Here is a 15,529-nt window from a genome sequence, read left to right on the forward strand (position 1 = left end):
ATTCCATCAGCATCTCTTTAATAGGGAAAAGAAGGGCGCCTACGCTGCCGCAGAACATCTAAGGCTGCATTACCCAATGCGAAAAATAAACAACTTTTAAATTTTAAATAACGGGATATTACTCACGCCGATACAAGACTAGATGCCTTCAGAGAGATGAAAGTTGACAACTTCTACAGTTCAGGTTTTTAAAAAATGTAAGCTTTCGAGTTGTTCAGTTTGGAGCTGGGCTTTTTGAGTTTGTCTGCAAATGCATTCGCATCACAAGAGGCAGAGGAAGGCGCCTTCTGCACACCCCCGTGCGGGCTGTGCCTCAAGAACAGGATCGTCAGGTCCTGGTGTTAGCATAGGAACAGCACTCCCTCCAAGAAATGCTGTAAGACCTGTGCTGAAGAAGGGTTTTAAGAAGATTGGGAGAAGGAGGGGGCAGAGTCATTATTACAGATGATAGACCAAATACTGCAATTGGGACTTGGTACTTTGAGGTGGGGAGAAAGAGGTTAAAACCAGATATTTTGCCATCTCTGAGTTGTACAGAATGTCGCTTCCATCAGAGATTGAGAATAGCTGAGCATCTTTCATCTCCAAAGCAGTCATAACTTAATCAGTAATGTGTGAAGTTACTTAGGGTCAGCTCTCTGTGTGGATGCAGAACGTAAATGTATCACTTTGTGGCAAACACTGGAAGGCACTATTTGTCTGCTGTTTTGCTGAAACCTAGACAACTAGGTGCTTAAAATTAAATTGCTGCTTCTTCAGATTTATTCAGATTCCTCTGTTGATTTAGCAGTTGCATGCTCTAGTCAGTGCCAAACAATCTGCTGCTAAACGAAGCCCATTAACAGAATTTGTCTTAGATGAATAATCACGAGAGTGTTTTTCTGCAGACTGATGAAGAAAAGAGGCAAGGTTTACCTGTCGTGATGCCAGTTTTTGACAGAAATACTTGCAGCATCCCCAAATCCCAAATATCATTCATTGATTACTTCATCACTGATATGTTTGATGCCTGGGATGGTAAGTAAAACTCTGCTATATTTCCTGACAAGATGTATTTTGTGAACACTTGAAACTACTGTGATATAAAATTGCTTTCTTATGGCTCCTAAAGAAAGGGGGGAAAAAGGGACGATCTCTGCAGTTCAAGTAAGCTTAATAACTTCATTATTGCTCAGAAGTATTTCGATACTGCTACAAGCCGTTCTTCTGGATTCCCTTTAATATATTAGGTTCAGGCAATGTTTAACTTTCTTCGCTTTAAACTTGCTTCTCTGTAAATGGAGAACAGAACGTATTCTCCTGGATAGTACTTTGGGCACAGTCATTTTGTCCATGTTAGTATCAGTTATTCTTCAAGACAAATTTCTACAGTCTGGAAACTGCTTGGGGGAGCAGCTGTTTCCTTCCAAGTGCTGCCTCCGTGGTAAAAGTGGTCAGAAATGTGACTCTCCTGAATGCCAGATCATGACATGTGACTGAGATTTGATGAAGCAGAAAAATTACAAACATAATTAGCTATGTCCCTCCTGGAAAACTGGGTCCCTTTGCTGGGACTTGCAATACCAGTGTTAAGTAGACTTACAGAACAGTTGTTGGTGGCCTGAGCGATACGTGAGTGATGAGAGCTATAGAGCCAAAACCGTTTTGAGTATCAGTATGACAGATTTAAGCTTTCCTATTTAACACAGCTGCCCAGACATTTCAAATGATATTTAAGCCGACAGAGTCATGTGACTGTTTCAATTCTGCAAACTAAATACACTCTGCCCTTTCTTCTCTAGCATTTGCAGACCTGCCAAATTTGATGCAGCATCTGGATAATAACTTTAAATACTGGAAAGGACTAGATGAAAGGAAGCTGCGGAGCCTTCGACCACCACCAGAATAGCAATTAGACCATGGTGTGTAATTTACTAACCAGACGCATATTTATTCAAGCTCACTTATTCATGTGATTTCAGATTTGTTTTGGTCTCTTCAGTATTACAGTAAGGCAAGCCCATGCGCTTGGGAACTTTCAAATTCAAGAGAACATGAGGTCAGCAGTTGACTTCCACAAACTACCATGTGCGGACTCCAAAGAAATAAGCCTATCAAGTGGAATTACACTGGATTGCTGCAGTACTTGTACTGAAGGGGGTTTATTAGTGAACATATTGTTGCGATATCTTCATAGCAGTGTGTGAAGCCAGAAAACCTTGAAGAATCCTCATAAGAAGGACATTCACTAGGAGATTTGGCTTAATCCTCGATCCTGCAAGTGAAAAAGAAATATCTATTAATAGAGACTCACAGCTTTTATGAGAAAGCTACATGCTTTTTACGAGCACTTAAGACAGTTACATAGAACAATCAGACATTTAAAATGCAACTCTCTATGAAGGAATTTTTGATCTATGAAAAATACATGTACTCTATTTTTTCACATCACAGAAGGTGCAATCATTCACTTCTGAGCACTACTGAAAGTGAGTTCTCTTTAAGAAATTTAGTAGCAAATGTAAAAAATAACACAAGAATTTTTGAGGTTGATCGTTAGCATCTATGATTAAAATGATATGTTTTATTTATTTTGTTAGATGTTCAATATTTTCTATGAATTTATAAATACTTAAAAGCCAAAGCCAACTTTAGATGCATTACAAATTTACGTGATTCATACTCATTAATATACATTTCATTGATGTACAGACCTTTTATTTTCATAATGCAAATACAAAATACTATACAATGATACATTTTTATTGCACTGTAAGGATAGATGTGTATGTTTAAATATTGTCTGATTTATGTTAATTAAAATAAGTTTTATTGAAAAGGTCTCACTTGAGAATAGTAGAATAAAGAAGAAATGTATACTGTCTGAGCACCAGAACTGCAGTAGTTCTCCCACAAACCAGTGACGGCCACCTGATCTTCCCTTGACTACAAAAATAATAATATGTTGGAACTTTTTGTTTTCTCCCATGAAATTTTATGACTGAATTCCCTGACAAAGTCTGCCTTATTTTATATGGTATTTCTACAAAGCATTCCACAGCACATATGAGGAGGCAACATCTAATGAATTTCAACATTTTATACCCTATGTATTTTCCTCTGCCATGAAAGAAACAGAACATAAAACCACCCACAAAAACCTTTAACTCAAGAAGTTTGTAAAGGCTGTGTACCTTCACAATTTGAATTAAACCTTCATAGCAAACACTAGAAAATAATAAAATGTGTATTTTAAGAAGTGTCAAAGTCCTAGCCATTTAATTTGGAATGTGTTTACTTTGTAGTTTTCAGACTAATAGATATATGAAATTCTTTTAAAAAAATAACTAAGATACTTGCTGTCGGGGAAGGGAAGAGTCGAGGGGGTTGGACTGGCTAAGGGTGATGAAAGGTGGTTTATGGCTGGCAAGGCTCTGTGTTTGTGGCCTGGCCTTGGCGAGCCCATCAGACCCTTGTGTGCCCTTGGACAAGTCTCTTCACAGCTAAAAGCAGCGCCACGTGAATTCCACGGAAGGACGAGAAGAGTATCCTGTCAGCCTTCCCAGCAAGCAGCAAGGCACTCCCACAGCACTGAAACAATTGCTGGGTGTTGTCAGTGCCAAGGCAACTGACTTGAGAGACTGTCTGAACCATTCCTGAAGCAGCACAAGCAGGGCAGAGGTGGATGGGGGAGTTCAGGGACGGCAGCAATGGGAGCCTTAAAGCAGGTAAGAAAGGAAGAGGTGGCCTCTGCAGTTGTTACCTGTTTCTGTGTTCCTCCTTCGTCTCCAAGCCGATGAGACTCAAGGGCCATCAGCAGTTGCAGCTTGCGACTGTTCGTGTTTGTGTCTTGCCTTTTGCCAGTGCTGCCCTTACTCTGCTTGTGTACTCGCCCTTCCTACGTAGTATTTTTTATATGCTGTTGGGGCAGGGAATTCCCTTTCGTGATTTCCTTTACTTCATTGATGCGGGTACGTCGCCCAACCCAGTGGGGCTCAGATCCTGTCTAGGAGCACCCAGACCTCACCACTGTCTCAGTGACAACAGTAGGACCGAGGACACAGGGTCTTTGTTGATCTTCCGGGGGTTCTACAATCAATACTGCAGGAGCAGATATATTTACACTGAAGGCTGAAAAAATCAAGTATCCTATTTTCAAAGGGAACATGCGAGGAGAGGGAGAGTTGGCTGCCAGAATACATTGTTTTCCTGGCAATATTGCATTGTGTTTCCATATACAGGCACCTATGGTAATCAGCTGTAATTTGCCACCTGATGTTAATCTATTGCATGTAGGCTCCTGTGTCCAGTTCAAGGAAAAGCTGCTCTGGCTCCATTAGAGGGAAGCTGCATGACACGGTCAGTATCTCCTCCACTTACCTGCTGCAAAAAGGATAGGAGAGCAAAAGTAACAGCAAATGGGTCCAGAGAATGTCTGCAGGAAGGGGGTAAAAATATTTCTTCGTAAGCATAGTTAATATTCTGTGTTGTACTAATGAATGGTAAAAGCAGTTAATTTAATCTGCTATAAAAATGCCTGATGCATCATCATTGAAAAGATGTGATTGATATGATTAATTCCCTGAAATTCACACTGCATCTTTAATGCCATTACTTGGAGCATAGAGCTGTGCTAATCAACCCTCCGTATCAGCCAGATTTATGTCCATATTGGTGTACAATAATTTCATTGAACATAAACCACTGATTTGCAGCCACTCAATGCAGCTCTATTGATTCTGTTATCATTCGAATTTCGCTGTTGCCAGGGACAGATTATAATTAAAGCCTGGAACCACCATGCCTGATCCTCACCGAAGATCCCTTCCCACGGAGCCTTTCTGCAAGCTCCAGGCACGTCTTCAGCCTCGTGTGCAGTGTGAGCCCGTGTGGCTCCGCGGGGCTGATTCCAGGCTGCTTGCTGTGGAGCAGCCGTAGCTCTCATGTGATAATCATTCATCGCTCCAGTATTCAGATGTCTTTGGATCCCATTGGAAATTCTTGAGCCATTCCAGATCCTCTTCCTTTGTTCTCCAAGATTACATAACAATGTCACGTGCCCTGTGCTCTGAACCCCTTCCAGTTTAGTATCCTTTCCCATCCTTTTTGAACTGTCACTGGAGCTCTGCTTGGGACAGAAACCATGGCTTTACTGATGGTCCTTCACCATGGAAGGAATAAACTGAAAGAGTATGATTTAAATTATTCCCTGGCAGTCTTATGCACTGTCTACACTTCGCATTTGTTCTTGCTTTAATGCTAATACAAGAGTAAATTCTAATGTAGGCATGATGAAGGAGAAGTCCTTTATGCACCTCTGGGGTTTTAATCCTTAAGCTTTGTGTTTTAAAACTGAATAAGGTTCAGCAATTCAGCGTGAAATGACCCATTCAGAATGATTTGCTCTATTTTCTGTGCTGCATATTTTCAGTCAGGTGAAACTGCTGCTAGACTTGAGTATCACTTTAGTTGCTTCCAGGTGAGTATGAACTATTATGATCTGATTAAAAAATGTTGGCTCCTCAGCAAATTGCCCTAGATGAATATCTTGGTCCCTTCAAGGGACAGGTAAAAAATTCTGGGTAATAATTGCTTATTCTTACAAAAAGAGAAAACAGACAGGTATTGCGCACAGCTGCCTTGTCGTAAGTCTGAAGATGGCTTTCATACTATGGTTTTCCCAATGGCTATATATAAATTTAAAATAACGTGAAATGGAATGAATGCCTTGGTTTCTGTTGCAGTGCTTTTTGCTGTGGCCATCTCCACCTGTCTCAGTACAGACATCATTGATATGACACTTAAGAAAACGTGTCATGAACATGAAGGAACTGAAGCAATGACAAAGCCATTCCTACAGAGAAGAAAGGATAATAGTAATAAATATCTACTAATCCCTTACAGGATGCTTAGAAACAGCACAGGGAAACTGTAGTTGTGCCCAGTTGTGTAGTTGTGAGACCAGAAGGATTTGTGTCATGACTGCGTGGAGCACTTTGAAATGAAGTCTCGGAGCTATTCACGAGCTTCAAAACAAATAATCTCTGCTGACATGCGACATGATGCCTCTGAGGTACAGTGGTCCCAGGGGTGCTCGTTAGGTGATAGCAGGATGGATTGCGTTTCATCCTGACATGATGTTTGGACGCATGTCCCTGTGCAGCCTGCGCTGCTGGTTCAGAACAAAGGGGATGTCCAGGTGCTTCAGCTATTTTTTTGTTCTGCTGAAGTTGTGGCTCTATGGGCAAAGGACTCCCGTGTTGTAACTCTCCTGAATGCTTTCTCTTGATGCCCGCTTTGAATGTTACTGGGGCAAAATGTCTCATGTTTTCCTTTATTTCCCTTGTTAAATGTCTTTTAAGAACCTCCTCCCTCACAAACCTCAGTGAAATTAGCTTTGCAAACCCTGTGAAGGTGTTAGCATCCTCTTTAACAAGCAAGGCAAATGAGTTAGAAAAGGCCAGAGGACCCAGAGCCACTAAGCAAAATGGGTTTGTGGCTTCTAAACACCTTTGAAGTCCTGGACCTTCAAGCCATGCCTGTGGTTAACAGTAAGTCTGTCTCAGGCCAGGAAACAGTCTTCTGGTCTTCCGATGTTCCAGGTTTTTCCCTTCTCAGCTTCTCTGTCTTCCATTTTTCTTCTGATCCCAATTGCTAGGAGTCCTTCCCTTAACTTCCACTGGCTGTGAATGTCCCTCAAACACACAGCCATAATGCTGGCACTAAATCCTGCCTTTCAAACTGACTCTTGCCGCTTACAACTTTTACCACAAGAAAATCTTCTTTTTCTCATTCAAGTTAAAGTGAGCCTGGAAAAATACCCTATAGTGGCTGAAAGCTTTACACTGCTATCTACAGACAGATGGAGAATGCAAACATAGATAACTAAACCAGCTTGTGAGCGCCGCATTGCTACTGCATGCAAGGTCTTTTATATTGTACTCCCACATGCAAACTGAAGTTCAGGAGCATTCGCAGGCACCTCTGCCTTTGAGATGATGTTAGCACATACGAGCAGCTGTGGACACTTGTTGAAATTTGAATCTCTCTTTTCTTGGCTTGCTTGCTCCCCCGCTCGAGTGGCAAGAGTCATTGCTAGAGCTAAAACTAATCTTAGTTCAGCCCATGGTAATTAACAGAAGTTACTTCATCCTGTAATCACAGATGTTTCTCTTGAGGTAGTGAAATAGCACAGTGATGAACACAGGGAGGAAGTGAAAAGGGTGACTGCCTGATTTTGAAAGGAAAGGAGGAATTTAGTCAGTGTGTAATTATTCAAGTGAGAAGTTGGTCCTGTATGTCTTTAATATTCCAAAGTGGTATTTGATGTAAATCCTTCCCCAGAGCTCATTACATTAGCTCTTAGCTCAACCTCAGTGCGCTGGGTGCCAAGTTCAGTGTGCAGCACATTTTATAACCAAGTAGAACGATGTCATCCTAGTGATCCTGCAGCTCTCTGGCTCCTTGGGAGGAAGTACGGCTTTGTCTTCAGCCTAAAGATGAAATGGAATATGTTTGATGAGATTCCTTTGGTATTTGCAGTGTGGAATGTGTGAGAAATAATGCTTTGCACCTCCAGCAATAACTGTTCCTTTTTTGCCTAAAAAAAGTTACTTTGCTTGTAATATTTTTCTTTACAGAAAATGAAATTTTTCCTTTACACACCCCTAAGTGCTTTACAAGAAGACCCACAGATCCCTTTTGCAGGTGGGCAGCACAAGTTGCAGGGCACCACAAGTTGCAGGGAAGCACTGTGGCTGTGGGTGTCCACCCCATGCGAAACCCTGGCCCAGACCTGGGGCTGCCAGGCTGCTGCTGAGGGCTCTGGGTTCTGCTGCGCTGACTTTCAAAAAAAAGTTAAATTTAGAAAGCACATGCTTTCCTAATGGTTTCTCACTGCCACTTTCCAGAGATACTGGTCAGAGCTCCTGAGAAGCCAGAAATCCGTCCTGACCTCAGCGAGCCGGGCGGCAGCACCGAATGCCATCGGCGTGTGCACGCGGAGTCCCAGCGCCTGTCCCCAGCGGCGGGTGTGCCGGCTATTTCAGACACTGCTTACCGTAAGTGACAGGCTGCAGTGATACAGCTTGAATGCCAGGGCTGCGGGACGGGCAAGACGCCTGGCCACCCCACCGAGACTCGGCTGGGAATGGCACGCGTAACGCAGACACAGCTTTTGGGGATAGTTAGGGAGAAACACTCCAATTGCATGAACAGACAGTGTTCAGAACATCGTGAGAGTGGAGTAAGATTCTCCTCACCATATAAACAAGCTCTAAAAGTGAGCAGCCTCTCTCAGCCACTGAAAATCCGTGCTGGCAGACTCAGTGCAAATATGCTGTCCCTTATTATGACAAATCTCTGACAAGCCAAGGTCAGAAAGCAGAAAGTTATAGCTGCTCCATCGTGCCAGGAACAAAAAAAGAAAGAAAACAAAAAGCCTTGTTTTAAAATAAGCTGTTTTAAATAAACAAGTGTTCTTTGAACCACTTCAGAGTACATACCTAACTATTTGTTAAGTAAATATCAGTGACATGTTTTAAGTCTGGCTCAGCATGTATTAGCAAAGTGGTATTTGTGTTGCTTTCGTTGTAACAAGAGTCAATAATGTTTCTAGAAGGTGGTCTGAAAAAAAGAGACTTTGGGGTTTTTTTCCCACTTGGCATCCCACAAAGAAACATCTGCCCACCAGTAGCTGCACCTCAGGACTATAAAGTATAAAACCTTCCCAATGCACTGATTTCAGTTAATTATACTTCACTTCCATTGACTTAGTTCAGTTCATAATCTGCCTCTTAGGTGTTATTTTTTGCCCATCTTAGATCATTTTGGCTTTCTGAAGGAAGTCTGCCCTGAGACTGGTGGCAAATACATGGTCACATTATTACAGTCTGTGCCTGAAATGCCACGGTGCCGTGGCTGGGCAAAGTTCAGACCTATTCTCACCTCTTCTGATCAGCTGGTCTCTGAGCTTAGAGCTCAGGGTCCCTGAGCTTAGATTTTCTTCAGTCTGACACCAGTGCTGTGAGCACAGACCCCCACGCACAGACCTGCTCCTCAGAGCTTCCCAACTGAGCTGGCTCATCTTCGGCCAAGACACAGCAGCGATACACTGAGAGCCACTGAAGGACCAAGAGGGCACATCCCGCAGCCTTCAATTCGATGGTTACTATTCCATGTGCAGCAAAAGAAAAAAGTAATATCCATTTCTAATTTAAACAGATCTTTGTATTTTTGTCTGTCTATCCTTTGATCTTTTGGCTTATTTAACTCTTTTTAAGAGCCAGATATTAACTCCAGGGTTGATGCGCAGAGGAATGCAAAGCAAGGGAACAGGTTGTAACGATGCTGAATGTGAAACCCTCCACCAGGAACAAAGGTTTTATGTTACATCTGACAGGCTGTGAGGAAGTCAGACTGCTTCTTAAATGTCCTTTCCTGTTATGTCAATACAAGTGATCTCTTTGGGCATGCTCAGAAATTTTGGGCTTAATAAATCATCACACGCTTCCATGTATGGGAGGCAATGTGACTTCTGGCCCTCTGCCTTTGTGGGGTGTTGGAGAGGAGGAAAGGGGTTGTGTGACCTGAGCGGGGAAACCACAGTTCATAAATCAGGCTTGAGCTACCCCAAAGTCAGGCCACTGAAGTCACAGTGCGGCTCTGCAGGCAAAAGTGACAGCTTGGCTTTTATCTGTATGCCATGGCATCACAGGTCGATACTATGACTTCTTTCTCTTATTTCAAGCTTTCATGTCAGAGGAATCAAAGCCCCAACCTCCCCAAATTGCCTCCAGTTAATAATAGCATGAACAGTAGTTAACCCAGGTTTGAAAGAGGCTTTGATGAGATATTGCTCTTTGATAAGCTGTTTCAAGGGCAGGAGGCAAAGTGTTTACTTTGCTTGGAAGAGTAGTCTGATGAGCAATTTGCTTTTCTTTTGCTGAGGCTTAGCAGAGCTTTGTTACCTCCCAGATATAGAGACTGCAGAGGTGTTTTACCACTACTGCTCTTTACCTCTGGCTATTTCTTTGCCTTGTGCAAGAATAAAAAGTTATGAGTGAAGCCCAGCAGCCTGTCCCTACCTGTGACAGCTGCTTCTGTGCTGAGCTGTAGCAATGATCCGCTCCTCAGCTTTCCTTCCCATGGCTGTTTTTCCTGCCTTTGGCTGTCCTGGGAAGCCCTGAGGAATTACTAGGAGTGCAGCGAGGAATTAAGAGTGCAGTGAAACCCTAAGTGCAGCTGGCACAGAGGACAGAGCAAGCTGCAGCTTCTTGAGTAGCTGAGCCCTCCGAACCGTGCACTGCAGCAGAAAGGGGCAAACATGCAAGCAAGGCCTCAGGTTGGGCCGGCCAGCCTGCCTGGTGGTGGGCCAGCCTCTAAGACATGAAGCAATCTAGTCTGAGGATACTGAAGCTCTCCCAAAGCCTTGGCTGTACTAAACACACCAGGTGCTTTCCTGGAGCCACACCAAGCGAGTGAAGGCAAGCAGGGCTACTATTGACTCTTGCTACAAGAAAGGTTTACAAACTCAGATGATAAATGGCAGGGCTGTTCAGTGTTCATTTCATCAAGCATTTTATTACACAGGCTGTGAAGCACATCTGACTCTCACTGCACAGCAACAATAACTAGGTTTACTCCAGCAGCCTAGCTGCAGCGTGCAGGTCAGCATGGAAAAAGGACAGCGCAGGAGGTGTTGGGGTGGCCCCCGGCATTTCCTGACCACGCGCTTCCCGACACTGTAGACGGAACGTAGAGAATTTTGTTTAGAGATTGGGAGAGAACTTGAGTGAATCCAACTGGCTGCAAAACACCTCCAAACAGAGGGGCTCTGCGTATTACTTTTGCCTCAACCCAGCCTGGATGGTGGGTGTCCACGCAGGCTGTGGGAGCTGTGGGCCGCCCGCCCCGGGGGCCGGTAACTCAGCAGCTTCGTTGCGGTCACGGCCCCGCCGCTGGAACCCGGGCCGGTCACGGCCCCGCCGCTGGAACCCGGGCCGGTCACGGCCCCGCCGCTGGAACCCGGGCCGGTCACGGCCCCGCTGCTGGAACCCGGGGCGGTCACGGCCCCGCCGCTGGAACCCGGGGCGGTCACAGCCCCGCCGCTGGAACCCGGGGCTGCCGCGGCAGTTCGAGCGCGGCGTGCCCGGAGCAGGGCCCTGGGAACCTGCTCACCCACCCCAGAGCAGGATGTTGTTCAAACGCTTAAATCTGGAGGATGAAGCACTTGTTATCGGAAGGAGATGGACAAGATCAGCAGGTGTCACACAAGATGGTGGCATTTGGGAGAAGGCTGCTGGAGGCATTGCTGGAGAACAACCGCCCGGCCGGGCAGGCCGCGCTGGGGCTGGGCCAGTTGCTCCTGAGGAAAATGCTGCGTTACTGAAGGTGAGGCAGACCCTGGCGCCGCGGCGGCTGGAGCCGGAGCCGTCCCGAACGAGTCGCCGCCGTCACCCCGGGCCAGGCGGCAGCAGACGGCCAAACGCGAGCCGCCTCGCCCGCTCGAAGTGCGCGTCTATTGAGGCAAGAGGAAGAGGCGGCCCCGCCCGGGCAGGAAGCGGCGCGGGGCGGGGCGGGGCGGGGCTCGCGGCTCCTTCCGGCGCCGCCGGCAGGAAACGGCGGCGGCACGAGGTGGGGGGGGCCGCGGCCGCGCTCCGGCGCAGTGTCCGCCCGGGTGGCGCCGGGCAGCGCCTTGTGTCCTTCCCGCCGGAGCGGGCCCGGGGCAGAGGGAGGCCCGGCCGGAGCGCTCGGCTCTGCCCCGTGCCTGCCTCACAGCGTTCGCTGCCGTGATGCGCGTCTCGCGTGGAAATCCCCGGTGCCGGGAGCGGTGAAGAGGCGGTTCCGCCCGTCCCCACGGCGGGTGAGCGCTGCCCGGCCCCGTTCTCTTGCGATGCCAGCTGGGTCCCCTGCCCGGGCCTTTGGTTTTATGGAGCAGCTCGAGAGCCCGGCGGTCGCTGCTGCGGCCTCTCGGGGGCCGGTGGAGCCGCAGCTTGTGCCTGCGGGAAGCCCCGTGTGCAGCTCCGGGCCTGGGGAGGGGACAGCAGCGGCCTGCGGGCGTTCCTGAACCGGCCCCTGGCCTCGGGGTTGCTCGCGTCAGAGCACGGGAAGCTTAAAACAGAGCCTGCTTGGAAAAGGTTTAAGCTGGGCCCAGGACAGCTGAGTCCCCATGTGTTCTGGTAATTGAGCACACCAACGTAAATGCAACAGGGAGCAAATTCAGCAAGAAGTGTCGTATCCTGGGCTGTCCCAGGTTGTGCAGTGAGGCAGGCGAGTCTGGGTGCTGAGCTGAACGGGACGCAGAACCGCAGCTTCGCAAGGTCTCTGGCTGAGTCTGGGGACAGGAGCAGGGAGTTGCCCCCAGGCCAGGAAGGGACGCTGGGGTGGGCTGCACAGTCTCCCGTGGGAGAGCGTGGCCAGTTCCTGGCGCTTCCCAGGAGTTTGAGGAGATTCATCTGGAGGACTAAGAAAGTGGAGCCAGTAACATTATATTGACTCCACTGATACTATCCTCCTAAATTAAATGGTGGAAGAACAAGGCCTGCCTGTGAGATAAAGTCAGGACCTACTTCGTCTGCCTACAAGATTTTAATGGCAATTAGAGGGAACAAGTTAAAAGGTGTTTCTGTAGAAAATGGTGGGCGTGTTTGGTTTGAACACACTACACCATGTTTCAGTGCTGTTGCATTGCCTGTTGTTGTGTTTGTGCTTTTGACGTTCTCACCTGTGTTTTCGCTGACAGGCCTGTGGGTCCCTTTGTTCCCGGCTCCAGGACTGGGTGAGCGGGGACGCTGGACGTGCTGAAGCATTATGGTAACCAGTTTGGAAACTGTAATTATCTGTTTAGCCATGGACAGTTTGTGTAAACCTGTCTGATAACCGGTGCAGCTTTGTGAAAGGGCTTTGTGTGATGCCCTCCAGTGGCAACAACGTGCAGTGATAGTTAAAACGAAGAGCGAACAGACAGGAATTGGAAGATGTGATCCCTTTTGCCTACCCCGAAGGGGTTTGAGGGTGACTCTTTCTGAGCCCAAGGGCAATTGGGCAGCTGTGGCAACGCTGCTGGGTGAGCCGGGGTTGGGGGTGTTGCATCCTTGGGCAGTTCCTGCTGCTGCAGGCTCTGCAGGGATGCACAGATCACCGCTGCAAATCGGGCGGCCTGCGGGGTTCAGGTGGCCAACACCAGAGCTGTAGGCATGAGCTCCTGCCCTTCACAGAAGATGAATTTTGCTGTGTGCCAATAAACACACATAGTGAAAAGGAACAGAAAGGAAAAAAAATGCCAACAGGTGCCAGGAAAAATGCATCTTGAAGCCCTCATTTTTAAATGACTGTTGTCCTTTCACGTGGTCTAGTTCAGCAGTGAGACAGAGTTCCTGTAGATAGACCAGAGATGAGAACTGGTTTTGCTTCATCTGAGACACCTTTCCATGCAAAGAAAGAGTTCTCAGATTGACAGCTCAGCACAGTTCTCCAAGATGAGTGTTACATCCAGGATTCCAGATAAAGCAGATATACTTGGTGTTAGTCTGCTCTGGGGCACCATGCTGGACTTGTTAATGCACTTTGGCTTCAGTAGGAGACTCCCCTTTTGCTGTCAAATACAGTTTCCAGTTCTGTGCAGGGTTTGGTCCTCACTCACAGGTGCACAGATGTATTGTACTTCCTCCTGTCTGCTGGACTTACACAGAAAGATGAGGTTGATATGTCCACCCTGGGTGCTGTGCTGGTCTGATCAACAGGCCCTGTAGAGGAAGTTGTGGCCTCCCTGTGAAGGATTTATAAAAAGGTAATTCACAGTGATGCTGACTTTTAGAAAATACAGGTGGTTCATAACTTTTCCTTCGCTGTATAAATATTTAAGGGACAGGGTTGGGTTTCCTAAGAGAGGAAATACTTGGGTTATTGCTGACAGGTGAAGCTTTTGTTAAATAGAAACATGCAAACTCATTTCCCACATTTTTTTTAACTTAGTGGCCAATTGTTGTTTGTTCTTTTTTCAGATAGTGCCTGGCAATGACCACCGAGTCATATTCTGTTGAACAGGCTGCTCCATACTCAGCCACCAGGCCTGCACTCCCCAGCAGATTCATCGAGCTGGCAGCAGAGTGATGGAATTGTGTGGTGCCTGTACAGTCCCACTCCAAGGCTGTCCACGCGCGTCACGTTTGGCTGAGAAGATCTGTCCTTGCAGCAGTCCTGCGAGAGGATTGTGAAGTCCCGGGAGCTCACCAGTTGAAAAATACTTGGGATTGGGTTCTCGTATCATCTGAGGTGAACGGCTAATCCTGGCACCAAGATACAGGTATGGTTTGAACACTTGAGGTGAAAGCTGTTGGTGGGGCTGTTCAAAACAGAACATCTGCTTTCATCAGAATTGGGTTCACCAGCACTCTTTCTGCATTAAAGGCTTTGGGAGGTCCAGATATCCTCATACCTCTGCTCTGATACTTGCGTGTTTCACTCTTACAGATATATCTATTTGAAAGAAGAATGTGGCTCTCTGTTTTTGGAAGACAAAGGTAAAACATGTTCCAGTGGGTGGAAGTTGGATGCTGAATCAAGGCACACATTTTTAAGCAAAGAATGGTGCTTTCTCACCCCTTCGTTCCCTCGCATTCCTTGTACGCTTCAGCTGCTGTTCTCTGGTATGGCCTTGCCAATGTCAGCAGGGCTCACGTGGCCACCTCGTGGCCTCTGCAGTGGCAGTGGCTGGGTCACCTGCTGCGGCTGGACACAGGTTGTGCTCACAGCAAGACAGCAACTGGCCGTCTCTGGCCCGCCTTACAGGGGGTCTGACAAAGTGACCATAACCACCCTTTCTGCCCTGGAAATCCCTGAATTCCTGGTAGACTGAGAAATCACCCTGTACATACCTAACTCAGTGTCACAAAACCCATCTTCTTTTGAGTATTGCAAAAGAAATAGGTATCCAAGAGAAGACGGTACTAATTGCTGCTGTAGTTACATATTCAGCTTCTGTTGTCATGATTTCTGCGAAGTCTGTTTTGTGGAAACTTTTAAAGCTATTTGGGGAAGAACAGGAAGCTTTTGGCACACAGTTCTACATAAAATCTCTTCAGTTTCGCTAGACAGTGTTTGTAGGGACTCTGTGTATTGTAGAGGCCACCACCTGTTCCTGACTATCCCCTAGAATGGAAACTTGAAACAATTATTTTTGTAATGAATGTGCAATAAATCTGTGGAAAAGCTTCTCTGTTAATGGCTCTTGAATGAATTCCGCTATTTTTGACGTACACGAATGAGGCTGTTCAGAGCTAGACAAGCTGCTTGACAGGCAGTGCCTGTCTGGTGTCTGGAAATGAAGTTGGCTGCGCCAGAGAACTTCAGCCTTCACGGGGCACCCAGAGCATCAGGGTGCAAACTGTGGAGTGCTGAGGGGAGAACAGATTGGGAGGATATACCCAAGTGGAGGTGAGCACAGCCAAAAAGCACAAGCTAAAAACGGTGCCTTAGGTTTCTCTGTAGGGTCAATCAAGCCCTGCAAAAGGCCTGGTTTTTGTTGGGTTTTTTCCTTAGATAAATGAGA

At 46.7% G+C, this 15,529-nt stretch overlaps 1 protein-coding gene, 1 long non-coding RNA gene and 1 other non-coding gene across 6 annotated transcripts in view; all 3 read left to right on the forward strand.

Moving 5' to 3' along the window:
- PDE8A (phosphodiesterase 8A) overlaps positions 1–2,679 on the forward strand; it is a 124,898-nt gene extending 122,219 nt beyond the window's left edge. For 3 of the 4 annotated variants that reach the window (XM_065641492.1, XM_065641494.1, XM_065641495.1), the window contains exons 21-22: positions 888–1,017; positions 1,782–2,679. In XM_065641492.1, coding sequence (XP_065497564.1) covers positions 888–1,017; positions 1,782–1,888 — 237 coding nt within the window. In that variant the 3' untranslated portion in view covers positions 1,889–2,679. The remainder of the gene's footprint in view (positions 1–887; positions 1,018–1,781) is intronic. The other variant, XM_065641493.1, reaches the window with a different exon arrangement.
- Positions 2,680–11,591: 8,912 nt separating this feature from the next.
- LOC135992664 (uncharacterized) lies at positions 11,592–15,193 on the forward strand. The gene is made up of 5 exons (XR_010606757.1): positions 11,592–11,842; positions 12,722–12,792; positions 13,624–13,768; positions 13,983–14,284; positions 14,452–15,193. It is a non-coding gene; the product is annotated as an uncharacterized LOC135992664 (long non-coding RNA).
- Positions 12,435–12,565, forward strand: LOC135992795 (small Cajal body-specific RNA 15). Its single transcript, XR_010606774.1, has one exon. It is a non-coding gene; the product is annotated as a small Cajal body-specific RNA 15 (non-coding RNA).
- Positions 15,194–15,529: the final 336 nt, after the last annotated feature.

The sequence above is a fragment of the Caloenas nicobarica genome, chromosome 10 (genome assembly GCF_036013445.1).
Source record: "Caloenas nicobarica isolate bCalNic1 chromosome 10, bCalNic1.hap1, whole genome shotgun sequence".
Taxonomy (NCBI): domain Eukaryota; kingdom Metazoa; phylum Chordata; class Aves; order Columbiformes; family Columbidae; genus Caloenas; species Caloenas nicobarica.